The sequence below is a fragment of the Elephas maximus genome, chromosome 11 (genome assembly GCF_024166365.1).
Source record: "Elephas maximus indicus isolate mEleMax1 chromosome 11, mEleMax1 primary haplotype, whole genome shotgun sequence".
Lineage (NCBI taxonomy): Eukaryota > Metazoa > Chordata > Mammalia > Proboscidea > Elephantidae > Elephas > Elephas maximus.
In genome coordinates this window covers 92,848,907-92,871,072 of record NC_064829.1, presented here as the reverse complement: position 1 = coordinate 92,871,072, position 22,166 = coordinate 92,848,907, and the positions used below count along the sequence as shown (strand labels likewise).

General features: G+C 48.0%; 2 protein-coding genes and 1 long non-coding RNA gene across 21 annotated transcripts in view; 2 read left to right on the top strand and 1 right to left on the bottom strand.

The window, feature by feature from the left end:
• The first annotated feature begins 1,923 nt into the window (after positions 1-1,923).
• On the top strand, positions 1,924-6,665 carry LOC126085717 (40S ribosomal protein S9). Of its 2 annotated transcripts, none has more exons than XM_049901344.1 (5): positions 1,924-2,025; positions 2,308-2,429; positions 2,647-2,769; positions 5,205-5,391; positions 5,488-5,586. In XM_049901344.1, exons 2-5 carry the CDS (start codon positions 2,333-2,335, stop codon positions 5,507-5,509), a joined length of 429 nt encoding a protein of 142 aa, XP_049757301.1. In that variant the 5' UTR covers positions 1,924-2,025; positions 2,308-2,332; the 3' UTR covers positions 5,510-5,586. The 2 variants fall into 2 exon arrangements, with proteins under 2 accessions (XP_049757301.1, XP_049757300.1); XM_049901343.1 differs by lacking the exon at positions 5,488-5,586 and adding an exon at positions 6,412-6,665 and having other exon boundaries at positions 1,925-2,025.
• Positions 6,666-7,465: 800 nt separating this feature from the next.
• LOC126085029 (leukocyte immunoglobulin-like receptor subfamily B member 3) overlaps positions 7,466-22,166 on the bottom strand; it is a 123,777-nt gene continuing 109,076 nt past the window's right edge. For 4 of the 18 annotated variants that reach the window (XM_049899944.1, XM_049899948.1, XM_049899947.1 and 1 more), the window contains 11 exons: positions 16,005-16,099; positions 15,284-15,583; positions 14,165-14,464; positions 13,827-13,856; positions 13,514-13,564; positions 12,468-12,581; positions 11,572-11,614; positions 11,450-11,487; positions 11,136-11,188; positions 10,106-10,267; positions 7,466-9,808 (listed from right to left, as the gene is read on the bottom strand). In XM_049899944.1, the coding sequence (XP_049755901.1) occupies positions 9,662-9,808; positions 10,106-10,267; positions 11,136-11,188; positions 11,450-11,487; positions 11,572-11,614; positions 12,468-12,581; positions 13,514-13,564; positions 13,827-13,856; positions 14,165-14,464; positions 15,284-15,583; positions 16,005-16,099 (1,333 nt within the window). In that variant the 3' untranslated portion in view covers positions 7,466-9,661. Of the gene's footprint in view, positions 9,809-10,105; positions 10,268-11,135; positions 11,189-11,449; positions 11,488-11,571; positions 11,615-12,467; positions 12,582-13,513; positions 13,565-13,826; positions 13,857-14,164; positions 14,465-15,283; positions 15,584-16,004; positions 16,305-16,470; positions 16,756-16,941; positions 17,016-17,196; positions 17,379-22,166 lie in introns of those variants that run through there. The other 14 variants (XM_049899943.1, XM_049899951.1, XM_049899942.1 and 11 more) reach the window with 10 other exon arrangements.
• The window catches only part of LOC126085038 (uncharacterized), a 52,882-nt gene continuing 48,300 nt past the window's right edge, over positions 17,585-22,166 (top strand). The window contains exon 1 of the long non-coding RNA XR_007519163.1: positions 17,585-17,836. This is a non-coding gene — a long non-coding RNA (uncharacterized LOC126085038). The remainder of the gene's footprint in view (positions 17,837-22,166) is intronic.

Sequence of the window (22,166 nt, the reverse complement as noted above, 5' to 3'; positions counted from 1 at the left end):
GGGCAGTTCTACTCTGTCCTATAGGGTCGCTATGAGTTGGATTCAACTCGACGTCAGTGAGTTTTTGGTTTTTACTTTCCTGTAAGGTTCCTAAACCCATTGCTGTCAAGGGTTTCCAAGGCTGTAAACCTTTACAGAAGCAGACTGCCACATATTTCTCCTCCAGAGTGGCTGGTGGGTTCGAAGCACTGACCTTTTGGTTACTAGCCAAGCACTTAACCACTGTGCCGCCGCCAGGACACCTTGAAAGGTCCCTGGGTGGCGCAAATGGCTTGCGTTCGACTATTAACCCAAAGGCTGACCATTTGAACCCACCCAGTTGGCTGTGGAAGAAAGGCCTGGCCATCTGCTTCTGTAAAGATTATAGACAAGAGAACCCTATGGAGCAGTTCTACTCTGTAACACATGGATCTGAATCAACTCCGCAGCAATTTTTTTTTTTTTGGGTCGGGGGCGCCTGTGTGCAGAGTGAAATTGGAGGCTGTAAGGAAGCTGCTGCTCTGGTCCTGGAGGGAAAGGATGAGCCCTAACCTGGGGCCTGGCCTGGGGAGATAGAGAGGGGGAGGAATAAGACAGAAAGGACAGGATTTGAGTACTAATGGACCACAGCCAGAGGGTGAGAGGTGGGGGTCTGAGAGTGAGGACAACATCAGAGTTTTACTCCTGGATTATGGGACAGATGATGAGAGTATTCCTTGGCTAGAAAGTCTAGAGAGAAAAACAAATTTTTAGGCACAGATCAGGAGCTTTGTTTGGGATGTGGTGAGTCCAAAGGTAGTAGGCACAGAGGTAGTGGTTTAGAAGACTGGGGTGGAGACTATCTATGGAAAAAGAACATAAAGATGATGCACTTGGTTATTTATTCATACCTTGAACAATTTATTGACTGTCAACAACGGGCCATTATGTAGATCAATTCCTTGTCCTGATCAGTAATTATTTGTTGCATAAATGAATGAATGAGGTCTATGTTGAAGGAGAACTACTTCTAAAAAAAAAAAATTTTTTTTTTTTTATAGCAAAAAGACACTAAGTGATCATTCCAGGTATGACAAAATTTCTACCAAGTTTTTAATGCTTGTCTACAAAAAGCAAGGATGATGGTTGAACAGCATGATTAACATATTTTAATGTCACTGAATTGCACATGTGAAGATCTGTTGAAATGGCAAACGTTTTGTTATCTATATAAGTACCACAATAATAATAATAATTAAAATATAGCAAGGAAAGCAAAAATGAAATAGTATCAAGATGGAAAGGTGAGCAAATCAGAAGTGAAATTTCAATTAGTCCTAGCTTTCTGCACCCACTCCGGAGACATTTGTAGTCAGGGTTCAAAAGGATTGACTTTTGGTTAGGCTTCAGGCTCACATTCTGGGTAGGACAGACTCCATTATTCATAGACTCAGTGGAACATCTGACCTCGAAGGAGCTTTATTTCCGAAGCCCCTACGTTTTCAGGGCCATTTCAGAGAGAATGGAATAAAGTGTGGAGGTAATTACTCCAACATTTATACCACGACTCAGAGGCAGGGTTGGCACCCTGACCTCTTGAACATTACGCTAGTTTGCGTGACTAAACCGTCTCCAAAAAAAAAAAAAAACCCCAAGCACGTTGCCATCCCGTCGTTTGCCGAGTAGAACTGCCCCATTCGGTTTCCAGCGAGCACCTGGAGGATTTCAACTACCTTCGTTTAGGTTAGCACCCATCGCTTTTAACCACTACGCCACCAAGGTTTTCAAGAAACACCTCAGAAAGGCAGAAAAGCAGGGTTCTGCACACCTTTCCCACTTCTCCGGTCATCCGCCTTCCCACCCGCCATCAGGAGCCGGCTTTCCTGCCCAGCCTAGCACGCCACTCTAGCCCAACCTCTCGTCTCGACTTCTTTTCCGTCTGCGATACGCCTCTTCTGATTGGCTCGGGTGTGCGCCATGCGTGCTGGCGTCACGCAGCAGCGGCGTTCCTATAAGAGCGCGGCTGAGGCGGTTGCGTTTCTTTTGCTCGGCGGGGTCGGCCGTTAGGTGATGTTTCGCGTTCTGCTCCCTCGTTTGGGTTTCGGTTGTAAAGTTAGGGTTTGCGAACTAAAGTTAATTATTTAATTAACATGCTAAAGATGGGGAGGATAAGAGGGTGGTTAGATAGAATTGCATGGTTAGAAAAACAGTGGGCCTGTTACAAAAGCTTTAGGGCTGTTCTCGCGAGGTTTACTTCGGGCGCCACGAGGCTCTAGAATCAAACGGGTGCGCAGTGGTGGAACTGCGCAGGGGCCTCCCGGATTGCTCACGTCCGGATTTCTTGTGCAGGTGCAGACGGGCAACTGGAGGCAGCATGCCTGTGGCGCGGAGCTGGGTATGTCGGAAAACCTATGTGACCCCGCGGAGGCCCTTCGAGAAGTCTCGTCTTGATCAAGAGCTGAAGCTGATTGGTGAGTTCTAGGGACAAAGGTTTGGCTTCCGGAATTGGGAGAAGGCTAGCACGTGGGTGCGTCCGTCCACGTGTTCATTGTAGTCTCGTCTTCTTTCTCGAATTTGGTACCATTCGTGGTTTAGAAAGATTTTCTAAATCCTGTAGCCAACAGTCTCCAGTTTTTGTGCTAGTCCGCCGAACTGAGTCTTATCCCGTCAACTCCCTCCCACGTGTAGGCGAGTATGGTCTCCGGAACAAACGTGAAGTCTGGAGGGTCAAGTTTACTCTGGCCAAGATCCGCAAAGCTGCCCGGGAGTTGCTGACGCTGGACGAGAAGGACCCACGGCGTCTGTTTGAAGGTACGTAGAAGTTCACTGAAAGAAACAATTTGGAGGGTTGCTGAGATTATGCTTTCCAGGCGGTCTGTTCTAACCGTGAAAGTGACATTGAGCAAGCGAAGTTAGTCTTTTAACTTTAGTGTTTATTGGGGATTGTGGAGTAGGAAAGGGGCCAATGGATTCAGATCCCATCCTCATCTTTTAGGTGTCTGACTTTGGTTTAGGCAAACATTGGAGTCTTAGGTTACTCAGGTAAAACTAACTTAAGTATTTTTGGGCACCTAGTTCTTGCCGTATGTGATGTAGCAAAAAAGTTCTCATGTAGCCTGCATTCTGATGTCGACATAGACAAAACTGAAATTTCTGGAATGGCTAATAGTCGTGAGGGAACTTGGGTGTGTGCAAGGTGACATGTAAGCGACCTGGTCAGGAAAGGAAGCAATCCACCTGGATCTCGCAGGGGAGAGTGTTTCAGTGATGACACTGGAGGGGAAGGCAGATCATACAAGGCCTTAGACTAATTTTTTAAGGTCCTGAGCTTTTACTCCGAGATGAGAGTTTTGGGAATGAGTTGGAGAATTGCTTTCCAGAGTGGAAGAATGACAGGATAGAACTCATTTTAAGTAATACCAGTGAGGCAGTAATACTACAATGGGTGATGTAAGGGCTGAAGCGAATTTTTTTTTTTTTTTTTAACACACCTTATCATGTACTATGTTATTGTAGGAGTAGGTGCTGATATTCCCATTGTACTGATAAGGGCAAATTGGTCAGGGAGGCCTCATTATACGTGGGAGTGGTGGACAGGCACCTGGCTCCAGAGTCTCGTGAATGCGGTGTGAGACCAATTATAGGAAGCTTCCAGTCACGTGTAATGAGCTACTACTTGGAAAATGAGGGTACTGTGGTTTTAATTACGGAATACAGTAGATGTTTAAATGATACTTAAACGTAAAAATAGCTTTTTAATTTGGTGTGTCTTTTTCCATTGTATCTAAGGTGTGGGTGCAGTTACACATTTGATTTCAGCAGATGTAAAAAGTTAGGTGATTCCGTAACTTGTTTATAGTTGGCCTTTGAAATGGGCTACCTCACAGATTTCATCTTGAAACAATACTACTTTTAGTCTGACCATGCATGGGTAATCTTAATTTATGGTGAAATACAGGAAGGACTGGGAATTGGAAGGCTTGGCTTCTTTGGGCAATTAGCTTTTCTCATAATTTTCAAATAGGGTTTTTAGTGTGATTTTTCCGGTCTTTCATTAAGGTATGTAGGGAGGAACTGCCTCTACACCTGTGGAGGCATGAGAGTAGTCATGCACAGTAGAAATTGAGAAAGGCCAAATGCATGTTTAGCCATCACAGGTTTACACATCCTTGAATCCATCCCAGACTTGTGGATGGTGGAGGTTTCCACTATTTCTGTAGTTCATATACCCCGTTGGACAAGCCTGTGAAAGCTCTGGGGATGTTGATTTCCAGAATCTCATGGGGGGAGGAGGAGCTAGCCACAGCTAGCTCTGGCTTCAAGCGGGGACTTTTCTGAAGATAGAACTGATCACAAAGGAGCTTATTTGGATACGGTCATGTGGGAAAGTAATGAAAAAAGCAGTAGTGAAGACAAAGTGAACACAAGGGTTACTTGTGGTATTCCAGGGCAGAAGTGAAAGTTGGATGGCAACTCGTCAGGTGCCAAGCTTTCTAGTCAAGGAAGCCATTTAGCCACGGGCCAAGGAGGAACCCACAAGCTCTACCTCATTTGTAGGTCGTTTTGTTTTTTAAACCATCACCGTGACCTTCGCTCATTGAAATAGGCAAGCCATGATGCTGAACCAGGCTATCCTGCAAAGCGGCGTGACACTGAGCTCATTTGTTTCAAAGGCTTTATAACAGCAAGTAAGGTAAACACCTTACAGGTATGAACTGTATCGTCACAGCACCTTAAGTGCAGGAATTGTAATCTGTATTTCACATTAAAGGACTAAAGCATTTTATAATTTGTATCTCATGCCATCAAAGACTAGGTGAAGGGCATGCCTGTTGTGGGCAAGGAACAACACCTGAGCCTGGGGTCATTGGAAGTAGTTAGGTTGTGGCTGACTCTGTTGGATACTTTTTTGCCATGCATCGTTATGTTATTTACATGTACTATCTTCCACGGAAAATGTCACAAATAGAGTGGTATAGTGAATGACGTTACACATTTAAACATAGCTACTCTTTAAGTTTTTCTGTTTTCATGCGTGAAAGCATAGATACTGATACTCCTCCCGTGTTACAGGTAAGAAAAGCTATGTGCCCCTACATCTGGTTAACTAGCAGGGCTTGCCTGACTCTAGTCTCTGAGCTTCTAATCAGAGTGCTTCGTTAGTGCTAGTAGTGGTTTAACAGCAGCCAACACAAGCCTGAGGTCAGTTGGAACCCTGAGTCGGTGCTTCCTCTCCCCTTTCCCAGGAAATGCATTGCTGCGGCGACTGGTCCGCATTGGAGTGCTGGATGAGGGCAAGATGAAGCTGGATTACATCCTGGGCCTGAAGATCGAGGATTTCTTGGAGAGGCGCCTGCAGACCCAGGTCTTTAAGCTGGGCTTGGCCAAGTCCATCCACCACGCCCGGGTGCTGATCCGGCAGCGCCACATCAGGTACTGCCTCTGGAGGGCCCCCTGGACTCCCCCTTCCCACCCCAATCCCTGTGCTGGCTGCCCTTACTAAGTCTGCTGTCCCTATCTCCTATGCAGTCCTCGGAGGTGGCAGGTGTGAGCTTACTTTGAGGGCCCAGATTTGCCCCCTACCAACAGCTCATGTCCCCATAGCCCAGCGCAAGGGTCACTGCGGCGCAAGCCGTACACCTTGTGAAGGCTTCCACCAAGCATGTGTGCAGCTGGACAGGTAATAGCTCTTGGTGTCCCCAGGCAAGGGAGAAGCCGCTGAACTGACTGGTGGGTTCACCTAATCTACTGGGCCCACTTGTAAAGTCTGTTACAGACTGATGTTATTAATTTGGTGAAATCAGTGCCAGAGGTCTGACGCTTGAACACCAGGGTGGCAGCTGGTACAGTGAAAAGGGCAGTCAAGGCAAACTGGGCTTTATCTGGGGGCTCATTTCCTCTTGTAAAACCTAACCATTAGGGGGAAAGCTTACTATACATGGTATAGTAAGTGGGCAAAATGCTTGCTAGTCTGCCCAAAATGCATTTTTGGTTCAGCCATCCTCTAGCCCTGTGTGACCCATGGGCAAGTGCTTTTATTTGTATATGAAATGGGTTCAGAGAACCCTGCCTCAAGTGCCTGTGCCTAAGAGAGTGAAACTGTACCTGAGAGTAAAGCTCAGGGCCTGGTACAGAGTTCAGAGTGTTTGAAAACCCAGCCTGGGTCCATGTGGTACCTACCACCTTATTGGCTTTGTAACCTTGTATGAGTTATGTGGGTAACGTGAATGAGAACTTGTCTGCTAAAGCAGTTGTGTAGATGAGGTGATGCCTTAAAGCCCTTGTCAGTACACAGGGATTTCCATGGGGTCTAGAACCCCACCCTGGTATTTATTCAGCATCAGTACAGCCCTGTCCACTGGAAGAAGAGGAGAAAGAATGGTGTCTTGTCTTGCAGCGGGGACCCTATTTTTCCTCCCAATCCTTTTCACCTACCATCCCTACCCCCTCCAGGGTTCGCAAGCAGGTGGTGAACATCCCGTCCTTTATCGTCCGCCTGGACTCCCAGAAGCACATTGACTTCTCCCTCCGCTCCCCATATGGTGGAGGCCGCCCAGGCCGTGTGAAGAGGAAAAACGCCAAGAAGGGCCAGGGTGGGGCTGGAGCTGGTGATGATGAGGAGGAGGATTAAGCCCCCCCACCCTCTCCTGGGTTGGGGACATTATCAAGTTTTCCAATCAGATAATAAAAACCGGATCAGCACTTTGGAGTTGGTGTTTATTATTGGGTCTCCTCTCCCTGACTTAGATTCTTTCCTGGGATCCAGTCTAACCCCTGTTGTGAACATTCAGTTCTGTGTAGTGAGGGGAAGCTCACACTGTATCCAAGACAGGTTGTCTACTTGCTTTAAAAAAAAAAAAAAATTTTTTTTTTTTTTTTTTTAATTAAAGTAAAAGCAGAAGAGTTTTATTGAGGGAGATATGATTTGTGAGTTTGGGGCACAAGGCGAAAGCACAATGTGCTCGAAGCTCAGACGGTGCAGGGGGTTTTTACAGAATAAAACAAGCACTTGATCACAACCACATCTTGCTTAACATCGGCTGAGTTATTGCTGACCCTGACGTTTCTTTAGCTCATGGTGTGTCAGCATTTTTCCTAGAAGTGTCTTGGACCTTCCTGGAATATGTCATGCATTGGGCACAAGAACAAAGTGCCATATCCTTGAGAGGGCATAACCACATTTTTCCCCCAAAAGTTGTTTTGCAGGGTACAATGGGAGGTTACAGGGTACAGAAGCTGCAATTTTTTTTTTTTTTTTGTATATATAATTGTGCTGTAAGTGAAAGTTTACAAATCAAGTCAGTCTCTTCACATAAAAACCTATATAGGCCTTGCTACATACTCCCAATTACTCTTTCTCTAATGAGACAGCCCGCCCTCTCTATTCTCTTTGTGTCCATTGTGACAGCTGCTAACCCCCTCTACCCTCTCATCTCCCCTCCAGGCAGGAGATGCCAACATAGTCTCAAGTGTCCACCCGATGCACTTTTAAAAATTTTTTAAAGGCATTTTTCCATCAGGGTTTATTTTCAAATACACTTTTTAGACCAGTACACTTTATGTGGAGATAACAAATACCAGTATTAAGAAATTATACAAAAATAGTCTGGTAGATATACTTATTTTTGGTAACACATTCAGTGCCACTAACACAGTAACTATAAGGTTACGTTAAACCACAGAACTGTAACTGCCACAGTTGCATGGACTTGGGCCTCTCCAGCTGAGTACATTTTCAAAAAAGGAATCCTGTTCGGCTATGCCAGTGAAACCTATTTAGGAGGGATGTTCCGAAGTGATCAGCAGCGTATTGCAGCTGACAAATTTCTAGAAAAAAAGCTAAATCCCTTGAGTTGGCACCTGGTGTGTGGTGGGGGTGCAGAGGAGAGTTGTTAGGGCAGTGTCAGAGGGACCCTGGTGAGCCTGAGAGGTTAGGAGTAATTGTGGTTGGCTTCCAAATACTAGTAGCAGGGTGACATCTGATTTGTAATATTAGAGAAATTATAGGGAAAAAAAAAAAAAAGGCCAGTAACCATTTGTTACCCATTGTTGAGTTGATTCTGACTAAATGACCCTGTAGGACATGGTAGAACTGCCCCATACAGATTCCAAGGAGCATCTGGTGGATTTGAACTGCTGACCTTTTGGTTTAGCAGCCTTAGCTCTTACCCACTACACCAGGGTATCCAGTCATAGATTAGAGATTGATAAATAGCACTGCATGAGGGATGTTCTTGCAAGGTTTCACAAGAGGAGGCACCCAGATGTTTTCTTCCCACGTTTCCACTTTTTGAATGTGGCCGAGTGTATAGAAGGAGTCTGATTACTTTTGTCATTCAGATACTTGAGTGCTTACTACATGGCAGCCCTTGTCCTCTTAGTGTGGGGGTTGCAGTAGCAGTGAGCAGAATGAGCATCTTTGCAAGATGCTTCCATCATCAAAGGGGGAGGCTGACCAACAGTGTTAAAGAAACAGCTCTATTTGCATATGGCCTGGGAGGAGGGGTCATTTCCAGACAGTGAGTAGCAAGTGGAGGTCAGGGCATCCCCTGGCACATCCGGCCATCTTACCCTGGTTCCTGGGATGAGATAGGGTAAGTAAGGTTAGGTGAGTGGAACAAGAGGACAAGCTGAGCCTGGCAGTCTTGGTTGCTGGTGAAGATGGAACGGTTGTGGTTTTTTGGCGGTAGCACTTGAAAAAATCTATAGACTACTTTGAAAGCAGGGATTTGAACAGATTCATATGTTACTGATTTAAAAGTAGACAATAAAAAATATCGGGCATAAAATGAAAAATGCACCTAAAGCATCATTTCACAAAGCATATGTAATAAGTTTTAAGAACAACATACAAAACAACCCCTGAGGATATTGTTAAAATGTAGATTCCGATTCAGTATATCTGGGGGTGGAGCCAGAATGAATCAGTTCGAAACCATGTTTGAAAGCTTGTTGCTTTTGAGGTGTGACATCAGACAAGGTCCCAGGTTTCTGTCTTACACAGATACGGGTCCAGTGAAATGGAAAATGGAGAATATGTTGTCTAGTGACATAGATGGCAGGTGACATTTAAGGAACCCTGCTCCCTCCTCCCCTACCCCTTGCTTCTGGGGGTTTCTGAAAACACTCATGGTCAGGAGGAAACCAGCTTCCCCTTTCCTCCGCCTTGTTGAGAAACTGCATCGCCCAGTGAAGGAAGGGACTTGGAGGAGAGATGTTGATATTAAGCAACTCGTTTAGTCTTTTGTAGCCTAGTTCCCGTTTGGGGGCTTTCTTACTTTGAGGTCAGTTAAAAGCTCAGCTTCAGAGCAGTGACATGCTTCTGGGTCCTTTGACACTGTTAGGTTGCTGTTCCCAAACATGTAAATATGAAGCCCGCAGAAGATTCCAGGTCTGTTTCAGGTAGCAGATAGTAGGCCCCCCAGGTTTGTCACTTGGTTAACTAGGGCCTGGTTGATGACAGAGTGCCATGAGATTATTGCAGTTGGCTGGATGAGTTTGGCAGGGACTGTAAGATCAGCTGAGTAATTTGGGTGGAGTCTGGAAACAATTTCCACAAGGTCCCAGGAGCTCCTGGGGTCCATGTCAGGTCTCCAGGCTAGCTGCAGTTCTTCAGTTAAATGCTCATGGGGGCAGCTCTGTTGCTTTCTGGGGTTCTTGCAGGCCCCCTCCGTGGAGACTGGGGCCTGGGTCTTGTCCTGGGTTAGTGAATAGCCACAGCTGCATACACGCTAGGTTCATTGGAGGGCTCCCCTGACTGGGAGGAAGGGGATGTGGTTGTCTCTGGTCTGAGGGTTGAGTGAATCAGCTGTGCATACGTCACTTCCTGGGGGTCTTCAGGTGCAGCAGCCTGGAGTGAGGGAGAGTGAGATGCAGGCACAAAGTTGTGGGGGTTTACCCATTACCCATTGCCCGTTGGGTCGATTCTGACTCATAATGACCGTATAGGATGAAGTAAAACTGCCCCATAGGGTTTCCAAGGCTGGAAATCTTTAGGGAAGCAGATTGCTACATCTTCCTCTCGAGGAGCTGCTGATGGGTTCAAACTACCTACCTTTTAGTTAGGAGCTGATTGCTCGATTACTGTCCCACCAGGGCTCCTGATGGGGTATGGGGTAGCCTGGGAAAATGGAGAGAAAGGACCCACCTGACTGTCCCTCTGACTGTCTTCTTCCACTTGTCTGTCCTTCATATCCTGCAACTCTCCAGACAGGGAGGAAGGACAGGGAGCCGCTGCCCACCTAGATCTTGAGTGGTGATTCACCTGGGCACACATCCTTGCCTGAGGGTTTTGATCTTCAGGGCTCTGCTGTAGAGAGAGTGAGGGCAGACTGGTCTTGGTTACATTCTTGCCCGCAGTCCATGTATATTTGGGGGCAGCAGGGGCAGGAGTGATGTGAAGTTGAAATGCCTGTCACGTGATCACAGAAAGCAGGCAGGTGGGGAGTTGGGTAGGTGAGTCTGGTGCTCAAGGGAGGTCAGGACTGGAAGTAGGAGTTGGGTGCGGAGCCATCCAGGTAGAGAGAAACAGTGAAACCCCACTGTACAGCTACAAGTGAGTTGGAGTCAGACCTACAGTAAGGTGAGTGGGATGGTGGGGTGAGCCTGCTATGCTGTATGGGAGCTGATCGTCACCTGTGTTCTAGTTGAGATACATTACTTGGTTTCCTACAGCCAAGGGGCTGAAGGAAAGAATACACAGAAAGCGGAGGCTGAGCTAGACCATGGGACTCCATAGTGGAATTTAAAAAGGTCCCCCCTCTGACCTCTCTATAAACCCAAGGCTTGGCTTTTCATCCCCACTAGATGAAAAGGCACCCTGGTGGCACAAGAGTTGAGCACTCTACAGAAAGTCCGGCCGGTCCAACTCACCAGCCGCTATGTGGGAGAAAGATCTGGTCATCTGCTACTGAAACCCTATGGAGCAGTTCTCTGACCTATATGGTTGCTATGAGTTGGGATGGACTTGAAGGCACACAACAACAGCCTTTGGCCCTGCCAGTCACACTTCGGCACTCAACAATTTGAAGGTCAGGAGAGGAGACAATGGCAGAGCAGTGTGCTTCAAATTCCTGCTGCTAATGAGTTGGGTGCTGGGAGGGTGGACAGGTATCCACCGGATTGAGTCAATGGACAAAAAGGTTGTTGGGGCGTGGTCACGGCCAGAGGGGACTCACCTCACTGTCCATCTCCATTTCTTCCTCAGGCTGTATGTCTCTCACGGCAGCATCTGGTGGGGACAGAACAAGGGGAACCTGTGTCTTAGCAAGATTCCCTGAGATCTCATACTGCCTCTCCCCCTCATTGATGGGGAGGCTGAGGCCCAGAGAGTGTCAGTGATGTGGGCCTGCCACATGGTATCAGATTTATTCTGTCTTACCCCAGGCCCAGGACCATTTCCAATCACCCTCCCTACCCCCATTTCCCACAGACATTCTGGGGGATGGATCACATCTTCACCCCCCAGGGTGACCCCTCCTCTCCCCCTCACACAAGTTCTCGTCCTGGTCCATGGCGGCTGGACTGGAGCTGGGGAAGGAGAGAGGAATGTTGGGTGGTGGAGGGGGAGCTGTGGGCAGGGTGGGAGGCCTGGGGTCTTTGGGGTGGTCTTACCTTTTCCGCAGGCCTCTGTCCTTTGGCTCTGATGCTGTGGTCCCTATAAGAAGTTGGAAAGCAGTCTCCAGCCCACCCTAGAGCCCTCCCCTAGGACTGCTTTCAGATCCACAGGGGATCTAACAACTGGAAAGATAGCAACTCTGTTACCTTCTCCATACAGAATTCATGAGAAAACAGTTCTAAACACTAAAAACAAAACTTGTATGTGTATCTCAACTATGAAGCTTGAAAAGCCAAAAAGATGCAGGAAATATTTATAGGTACGCTCACTTCTTTTTTCTTTTTCTTTTTGTTGAGAATTTACACAGCAAAACCCGTCCCCATTCCACAGTTTCTAAACATAATAATCGGTCACGTTGGGTACGTTCTTCACACTGTGTCAATATTATCATTTCTGTTCTAGTTGTTCCACTTCCATTTTCTTAATCTGCCTGCCTCCCAACCTTCTCATGTGTGCTTTAAAGTAACTTGACTTTTTGTTTATACTAAAACGACATCTTTACTCTTTGGCCTAAACTGTTACTTAGTTTAAAGGTGACTTCGGGGCGGGGGGAATAGTGTCACTTCAAGGTTTAAAGAACAACCCAGGGCTACAGTTTCAGGGACTCCTCCCGCCTTAAGAGGTCTGGATTCTTTAAGAACTTGAAATCTGTTCCACATTTTTCTCCCTTTTTATCAGGATTCCTCTCTTATGTTCCTGATGATATGCTCACTTTTAATCTCTTCGTTCTAGCTTTTCAGATCGTGAAATGCTGAAGGAATCTTTCTATGCTGACCTTCTCTCATCTCTTTGGTCTCCTTGGCCGTTGCCCTCAGAGTACCCTTGGTCTGTCCGCAGGGAACCCACCACCTCACGTGGCCGCCTCATCCCATTCCATACTCATGTCACTTACTGCCTTTTCCCTGGCGATGGTGTCTGATGAGGAGGAAGAGGAGGAGGAAGAGGACGAGGAGAAGAACAAAGGCCACCAAGACTCCGATCAGAACTTTCAGGTACTGTGGGAGACCTTGGGCATGAGTGAGGTCATAAATAAACTAGTGATGCCCATTTATTGAGCACCTATGCATGCCAGCACGTGCTGGGACTTTTGCATTCATCACCTCTGACCCGCTCAACAGCCATGCAACACTTGATTGCCACCCTAACCCAGCTCATGTTATAGAAGAGGAAACTGAGGATCAGAGAGGTCAATCATGTGCCCCAGATCATCCAGCCAGGAAGTGGTAGGGCTGGAATGGGGGGTCTCTGAATCCCCTTGTCCTTTTTTTCCTTGCTGCTCCTCTCCCTTCCCCTCCCCCCGATGGAAAACCAGAGAAGTGACCTGTCCACTAAACCCCAGCCCCAGCCCAGCCCAGCTCCATCCCCTACTCTGCAGGGCCCTGACACCCCGTCTCGGGGCCTGTCCGGACATCAGGCCTATGTATCTGGGAGGAGGGTGGAGAGTGGGGAGTCTACCCTGTACTGTGCACCATGTTGGACCAGACCCTAGGCCCAAGACTTTCACTGTTGTAATTTCCCTGTGTCTCCTAGCAGCCCTGGGGCAGGTGGTGGGAGGCCTGTTGTATAGGCAGTGAGACCGAGACTCAGAGAGGGAACATAACTTGCCTGAGGTCTCACAGCTGGGAGGTGGCAGAGCCAGGATTTGAACTTGGGGTGGGGGGTGGGTGCGGGTGGGGGTGGTGGTGGTGGTGTGTGACTTCTAAGCTCCACTCTTTGCCTATCACTACAACAGCTTCTGCAAAGACGGGGCTCCCCTAGTATGTGGAAGAACACAGATGTCCTCCCCCACATGGTGTCACAGCTGGGCAGCTTCCCCTTTTCAAGTGAAGACATGGATTCCAGAGAGAAAAAGGAAAGGCCTTTTCTAAGATCACTATCTCAAAAAGTGGCTGAGCCAACACAGAAGTCAGCTCTTCCAAACGAGAGACCTTCACTTACCCCTTGGTCGATCTGAGTCCCTGGGTGTGTGGTGCTGATTCTCGGAGCCTCCTGGGGAGCAAGACAGGATGAGGGGCTTCAGCCCACTGTTCCTCCTCCAGGCTGGACCCCATACCTCCCTCTGCTGTAAACACCCTGCTCCTCATCAGGCCCCAGCCCCACAATCCCTGGGAGCCTGGGGTCACCACTCTCATATCTGCCCATCTCCTAGCCCCCCAGGACACAAGCTATGCTGGAGAGATGAAGGAAAAATTCCAGCAGCTGAGAGGGCAAATCTAGGGTCCCCCTGGGGAACAAGACCTCTGTTACTCACCAGCTCTTGGTGTGGTCTCTGGGTGTGAGGCTACAAGGATTAGAGATTCAAGGAGGATGAGAGTTGGGGTGCCTCTGCCCTTTCCTCTTGGTCAGCTTTGATCCTCTCCAGCCTCCCTCTACCCACCATGGATATATCCGGTCCTCAGGGATGAGGATTGAGGATGAGGCAGGGATGTGAGCTGCCCTGTCTTTTTCCATCCCTCTGAGGGATGGATCCCGTCTGGGTGACCCTCCTTCAGTGGCCTTTCCCTCTCACCCTAGCCCAGAGCTACCCTGGGGACAAGTCACTGAACCGACCATCATGACATAGAGGGGACAGGTTCAGGGGGTTCTCACCTGAGACCACCAGCTCCAGGGGGTCACTGGGTTGTGACAACAGGTAAGGGAAGGCGCTGTGTGAGCTGTAACACCTGTAGGTCCCTCCATGGGCTGAGGTCACAGGACTCATGGTGAAGTTGGTCTGAAAGGGCCCAGTGTTGTTCTGCCAACTCATCTGCTGGGGAGGGGCAATCAAGCCCTCCTTGAACAGATGGAATGTATCAAAAAATTGGTCTGAGCGACACTGCAGAGTCACGCTGTCTCCCAAGGTCACTGAGGGGCCAGGATGGGCCGAGAGGGAGGGTTTCTCATATGTTCCTGTGAGAGAAGGAGGCCACAGTGTACAGGGAGCCATCTGGTCCCCATCTCCCTTGAGCTGACCACCATCTCCTCTTCAGGAACTCTCCCTCTGTGGCTCCTCTTTCCCCACCTCTCAGTTTCTCTGTTATGGTCTCTCTCATCCCTGTGTTTCTCACTCTCCCTTTCTCACACCCCTCCCTGAATGAAAGCCACCATCTCATCTCTGCTCCAGGACCGTGTCTCCCTTGACCCCATCTCTACCAGGGGAGACCCTGGGTCCACACCTCAGCAGACCATCTGGACATCGTGCTGGGCAGGGGTCCATACCTGCCACCAGGACGTACAGGGATCACTGGGGGCCAACCACCTGGAGAAGAGTGTGCATGCACCATAGCACCTGTACTGTTCCTTGTGGGTGTGGTTCACATGGCACAGGGTGAAGATGGGACTGTACTGCCTGTCAAGGCACTGGGAAAGGGAGTAAGAGCTGCTCATCCTTGGTCAGAAGGAACCTGTCAAAGCAGGCCTCAGAGCCACACTGCGGGGTCAGGCTGGCTCCAGAGAGCACCAGTGAAGCCTGGCTGGGCTGAAAGGGAGGGCTTTCTGTACACCCCTGGAGAAGAGGAGACAGTGGCATGGAAGGAAACGCACATCCCCACTGTCCACGGGGCTGCAGTGAGTGCACACTCGTCTCCTTCACACCCCCCTGTGATGCTGCTCCCAGGAGGCCACTGTCAACAATCCCCCATCATGACCAGGGCTCCCCTGGGCACATGGCCTATATCTGTTATTTTGGAGCCCCCAGAAAGAGATGCGATTGGGTGGGGGCTCCCTCACCTGTGACCTTGAGATCCAGAGGGTCGCTGGGGTGTGACCACAGGTGGGAGGAGGAGCGGACAGAACCATAGCATCTGTAGGTGCCCCCATCGTAGGTGCTCACAGGGCCCATAGGAAAGATGGCCTGGTGCCTCCCAGCAGAGAACTGAGATTTCCTGTGTTGAGGAGGGTCAGCTCTTCCCTCCTTGAGCAGATAGAAAGTATCCATCCTGTCCTGTGAGCTACAGGAGAGGGACACACTCCCTCCTGAAACAACCAGCGGGCTTGGATGGGCTGAGAGGGAGGGTTTGCTGTAGGCTCCTGAGAGAGAAGGAGGGAACTGAGCTAAATGGGGGGTACAGTCACCCCACATTACCCTACAGCCTACAGGTATAGTCTGTGAGGTTCCCTTTCCCCTGAGGCCACATTCCCTTCTGATACTGCAGGGTCAGACTGTCTCCAGAGAGCACCAGTGAGCCTGGCTCGGCTGAGAGGGAGGGCCTCTTGTACACTCCTGGGGTTGAGGAGGCAGTGGAATGGAAGGGGACACCCATGCCCACACTGTCCATGGGGCTGCAGTGGGTCCATGCTGGTCTTCTCCCCAGGCCCCTTTCTGTGGTTCTGGACCTGAGAGGACAGTGTCACTGACCACCCATCACCACCAGGGCCACCCTGGGTGCACAGCTTCGATCAGGCATCTTGGGGGTTCTGAGAAAAAGATGGGGCAGTGGGACTCACTCACCTGTGACGGTCAGATCCACAGAGTCACTGGGCTGTGACCACACATATGGGTAGTTTCTGAGAGAACCATAGCATCTGTAGATGCCTCCATGGGAGGTGCTCACAGGGCGCACAGAAAAGGTGGCCTGGTGCCTCCCAGCAGAGAACTCAGATTTCCTCTGTTGGGAAGGGTAGGCTTCTCTCTCCTTGAGCAGATGGAAAGTGTCCATTGTGTCCTGTGAGCTACAGGAGAGGGACACATTCCCTCCTGAAACCACCAGATGGCTTGGATGGGCTGAGAGGGAGGGTTTGCTGTAAGCTCCTGAGAGAGAAGGAGGGAGCTGAGGTAAAGGGGGATACAGTCACTGCACATTACCCCACAGGTGTAGTCTGTGAGGTTCCCTTTCCCCTGAGGCCACCGTGCCTTCCCTTCTGCCTGTGAGGAGGAGCTCACAGTGAAGGGGGATGTCCTGATTCCTCCCTCTTACCTGTCACAACAAGGAGCAGAGGGTCGCTCAGCTCTGACCAGCCACTCGAGCTGTGATATGCACACTGGAACTGCCCTGCATGGTGTATATCCATGGATTCGATGAAGAAACTGGCCCTATCCACAGAGTTCCTTGGTGGCCACGTTTCCCAGTACTGAGAGGCTTGCTCTTTATACAGACGGTAGGCATCAGCCTGCCGAGACCCTCGACACCAGATGGTCACAGAGCTCCCCATGGTGGTGATGGAGCCTGGATTAGCCCCGATGGAGGGTTTGCGGAGGGTCCCTGGAAAGGAATGAGATCTGGAGTTCTAAGGGGCTCCTCTTCCCTCAGTTCCCACAGCTTTCAGTTCGACGCTTCTCCCACCCTGGTCACCAGCAGCTCAGATCCTCTGTGCTTCCCCTTGAGCTGCCCAGGGACATTCACTGTGCTGCCCAGAGGTTGGAGCTGGGAGGCCTGGGGAGGACTCACCTGTCTTTACCTGGTTCCGCAGGCCCTGGCCCAGTCCTGTGAAAGAGTTCCCTGTGAGAAGCTCATGCTGACACCTACACACAGAAGCATCCTGTGTGGTCTGGGCCCCTGAGCACTGGGATGTGGCTGAGAACATTCCTCCCCTCAAAGTCTCAGATTCCTCTTGAGCCTCCTGAATCCCTGGGGTCTCCCAGGGACCAGGACCTGTGTGTGAGGAGGGGGTCCTCATCCCTTGCCCTTTTCCCCCAAGCTTACCAAGACATAGAAAGGCGGTGAGGGTCAAGGCTGTGGCACTGCCTTGCATGGTTTCCAGCACTCCAGACGAATTATAATGACCACAGAGCCTGGCAGGACAGACATGCACAGGGTGTGACAAGTCCTAGGCCCTGTGTTATGTGTCACGCGGTTTCCTTTTCAGCAGCCTCACAGGAAGGGGAACAGCCCTCAGCCCCTCTCTGTGGCCTGGCTCTGCTTTCCCCAGATATTGGGGCTGAGGACATAGCAGACTCCCTGGAAACCTTTCACACCAAATCTGAGTTCCAATCCTGCGTCTGCCTTTTACAGAGGTTGGATGAACTGGAGCAAGTCACTTTCCTTTTTGGAGACCCCATAAATGCAAATTTTCTTCCTTCTTTCCACCAGCCAGGCATTCCAAAAGTTTTATTGAGCATTTACCACGTCCGATCAGGGAGGCAGATAGTAGAGATTCGTTGATGAAGCACACAGATTCCTCCTGGATTCACGGAGCTCAGGTGAACACAAGACAGACCTTCAAATAAAAAGGAGCAACATAAGGACAATGAGACTAACAGGTGGACATCAAGTACCTGCACCATGGGAGTGAGGAAGACGTGGAGGAGGAGAGGTGATGCCATTAGGGTGAGCACCGAGAGAGGTGAGGGGAGGACACCCTCCATGAGAAAGAGCTTGGGCTGTTGTAGGAACTGAGAGCAATCGGGGGACACGGGGTCCCGATCACTCAGGGTTTTGTGCACTAAGGAAGTATTTTGGATTTTATGTTTAAGGCACCAGGAATTTTTAAGCAAGGGACAATATGGACAGATTTCTGTTTCAGGAAGACCCCCACTATGCAGAGAATGGCATGTAGGAGGGTTCTATTAATAATAAAGAATAATAAAACTCCAACATTAATTTAAGCCCTGGGTGAAGTACCAGTCAGTATTCTACAGGATTATGTGGATGTCTTATGTAACGCTTATACGCAGTTTATCACACAGGTAATTTACAGTTCAGTGTAATGAGATAGGAACTCTTCTTGGTCTTTATCTTATTCTGGGAGGTTGGAAACAAGTTTGCTATGTTCAAAGTGGCTAAAGGAGCAGCCCGTGAAAAGGCGCAAAACTGTTTAATAGTTCAGTGTGTGTGTGTGATATATACGTATGTACATTTAATTGTGATGACTTTGGTTGTGGAGGGAGCCCTGATGGCACAGCGTTCAGTGTTTGGCTGGTAACCAAAAGGTCAGCAGTTTGAATCCACTAGCTGCTCACTGGAAACCCTATGGGACAGTTCTACCCTGTCTTTTAGGGTCGTCATGAGTCACAATCCACTGAGAGAAGTGGGGTTATTAATTGGGAGTAGGGAGCTGTGTTTGCTGGAGATGGAGAGTTTTATCTCAGGCCTGATTATCAGCAGCTTGAAAAGTCAGGTGGAGGTACTTGGATCTTATTTCGAGGAAGATGGAAACTTGTGGAACAGTGAACTAGGGAAGAGAAGAGCCAGGTAGGATTGTTAGAAGAGCTCTCTGCATGTGCAGTGAGAAGAATGTACTGGAGTAGGGAGTAGGGGGATTGAGAGAGGGAGAGTAGGAAAGAGGCTTTGTGGTGGTACAGGCAAGATGTCTTCATCTTCAACTGAGCATGGAACGTGGTGAAGGATTCGGGGACATGGCTAAGACGGTTCACGGGCAGAGCTATTTAGATTTGATGATTGAATGTGAGGTGGAAGACAGTAAAAATTTGAGGGCTATCCCAGTCTCTTCCTTAATTGACTGTGGAAGGCAGTAAATCCATCACCAAGTGGATGACCCCAGTTGAAGGAGAGGCTATGGGGTGGTGTTTATAAGATTGTTCATTGTCTCCCAGTAGAAAGTACAACTTTTCTTCCTGGTCTGGTGTTGCAAATTTTCTTTCTCCCTAACACTTCCCCTCACTGACTTCCCTATTTCTATATGTAACAGCCTCTTTCTCCATGTCACCCTCATTCAAATTTTCTCAAGTATTTCTGCCTCATCAGTGCCTCTTTCTTCTGGGGAAGAACTGTCCACCTTATACTGTGGGTTCTTTCTTCAGGAACTGTGTAACAGCACTGGTTGGAGGCAAACTCAGAGACAGTAATTGAAGATGTGGCTGACACATTTACTGTCAATCTTGAGCAGGCAACTTCCTTTTCTGGAGTCTCATTGTCCTCCTCATAGTAAGGTGATAATGACTTCTCCTCTCGGGGTTGACGTGAGTATCAAGTGGGGCTTGAGACATGGAAGGAGTGCACTCTGGAATGGTCTCATGGGTCAGACAAAGTCATGTGGACGCTGAGATGATCATGGTATCAGATTTCACATCCAGGGACTTATTAAAGTCACACCACAGGGCCCACTTCTGCTCCAAGCACAAGGGATGGTGGATAAATGTTTTTAGATTATGTTCCCACAGACAGAACAAATGAGACAGATGAAAGTGCCAGAAAAGCAGAGTGAATCCTTTGAAGTAAGCAGGTGCCAGTGCTGGGTAGTCTTGTGGTGTGGTAGCAGGGAATGGGTCACAGGACCTGGTTGACTATGTCTGTGTGGAGACGGGAGGTGAAGCCCCAGCGGCGATACTGGACTCCTGGTTTGAAGCTGGACTCTATGAACCTACTGCCTGTTTATGAATAAGGATTGCAATTTCTCTGCTCACTGTTCTAGGGTTGTGGCCAGAATTCAGCTCTCTTCCCTAATGTATGGGTGAAAAATAGTCGCTTGAGTATGTGCAGATGTCAGTGTCTATTCCACATATGGTATGGGGACAGTTTTGAATAATGTGTGCAGAACCCTGTGTAGAACATTGAGATCAGAACACTTAAAAACCATGAGTCAGAAACAACTTCAGCAGAGTCACCTATTTGGGGCTTCACAGTCCAAGAGAATATGGATTATAACTTGTGTGAATGATTAGCACAATGGCAAAATGACAAAATATATGAGCTCAAACTGTATCCTCAGGAATACACTGATCAGCTCAATAATTGTGGAATTTCTCAATCAAGACAATAGAGATGATAGAGAAAATTGGAAGAGACTTAAAAATAAGCAGTCTTTAAATCAAACGGTTAAAGGAGGGAGTGGCATCTCTGATAGAAGGAAAGATGTTTATAGAAAAAGTAGGTGGTAGGGAAGTGTTATAGAAAAAAATCTGTCATGGAACAACAACAACAAAAAAACTCCAAAGTTTAATTCTGTAATAGGAGATAGGTGATGAACAATATAGTAATTGGGAAATAATACTCAGGAAATATCTCAAAATGTAAGAAAAACAAGTAGAAAAGTAGAACCTAAAAATCATAAAATGTGAGAGAAGAATAGAGTAATTAGGTCCCAAAATATATCTTTTATAAGTTTTAAGAGGAGAGGAATGAGAGAATGACAAACTGGCAGTAATCACATATATCAGCAGAGGGTTTTCTAGTAATAAAAGAAGACAAACAGCAAAGCATAGACTTTGAAAACTGAGCTGATACTGAGACTACATCACCCAAAGGTAAGTTGGAATTTTGAGCCAAAATGTAACCAGGTTGATAACCTAATAAAACAAACAAAAAAACACTGATCAATCCATAAAAAAAAATTCCACTTTCTTCAGGTGGCTTTAATACCCAATGTCTTATAATGGTAAAATTGTACAGAATACAGTAAAAAATTAGTCAACTTGCATAGAACCAAGAAAAAACTCAACAGTAATCAAAGGAAAAAATGAACGTTGAGTTGACCGAGATTTTAAAGCAGATTTTGTAACCAGCACCATGAAGCAAAGGAAAACACTCTTGAAACGTATGAAAAGATAGAAGTTCTCAGCATAAAACTGTCCATTTCATGTTCTGGTTATTAATGGATGTCTGCAGCTGTTTTGTCTCATTTTGAGTCACCCTACATCAGCAGATGAAGTTCCTGAAAGCTTTACTTCACCCACGTCATTAAGGGCAACACTACTTTGAGGAGGCAGCTGTTTTGAGTGCCTTCAGTTCTGAGGGGCTCATCTTCTGGCACTGTATCAGACAATGTTCTGTTGCTATGCATAAGGTTTTCACTGGCTGATTTCTTCAGAGGTAGATCACCAGGTCCTTCTCCCTAGCCTGTCTTAGTCTGCAAGCCCTGCTGAAACCTGCCCACCAAGGGTGACCCTGTAGATACTTGAAATACTAGGGACGTAACTTCCAGCATCACAGCAACACGTAAGCCACTACGGTAGAACAAGCTGCCTTGGAAATTCTCTGGGGCAGTTCTCTTTTTTCCTATAGGGTTGCTATGACTCGCAATTCACTCGATAGCAATTTTTTTAAATACGTATTAGGCGTATTTATTATTATTATGGATCAGATTAATACGTTATCAGAAGAAATAGTAGTAATTCTATTTCTGTTTGCTTTTGTCACTATTTTTAGAACTTTTGTAAAAATAATTTTTATTGTGCTTTAAGTGAAAGTTTACAAATCAAGTCAGTCTCTCACATAAAATTTTATATACACCTTGTTGCATACTCCCAACTACTCTCCCCCTAATGAGACAGCCAGCTCTCTCCCTCTACTTTCTCTTTTTGTGTCCATTTCACCAGCTTCTTTCTACCCCCCTCCACCCTCTCATCTCCTCTCCAGGCAGGAGATGCCAACATAGTCTCAAGTGTCCACCTGATCCAAGAAGCTCACTCCTCTCCAACCCATTGTCCAGTCCAATCCATGTCTGAAGAGTTGGCTTCAGGAATGGTTCCTATCCTGGGCCAACAGAAGGTCTAGGGGCCATGACCACTGGGGTCCTTCCAGTCTCAGACCATTAAGTCTGGTCTTTTTATGAGAATTTGGGGTCTGCATCCCACTGCTCTCCTGCTCCCTCAGGGGTTCTCTGTTGTGTTCCCTGTCAGGGCAGTCATCGGTTGTAGCCGGGTACCATCTAGTTCTTCTGGTCTCAGGATGATGTAGTCTCTGGTTCATGTGGCCCTTTCTGTCTCTTGGGCTTG

Bases quoted from the DNA above. Each gene is read 5' to 3' on its own strand.
- LOC126085717 (XM_049901343.1), top strand. From the start codon at position 2,333: ATGCCTGTGGCGCGGAGCTGGGTATGTCGGAAAACCTATGTGACCCCG. The intron at 2,770-5,204 runs GTACGTAGAAGT...CCCCTTTCCCAG, and splicing joins CCCACGGCGTCTGTTTGAAG to GAAATGCATTGCTGCGGCGA. The intron at 5,392-6,411 runs GTACTGCCTCTG...TACCCCCTCCAG, and splicing joins ATCCGGCAGCGCCACATCAG to GGTTCGCAAGCAGGTGGTGA.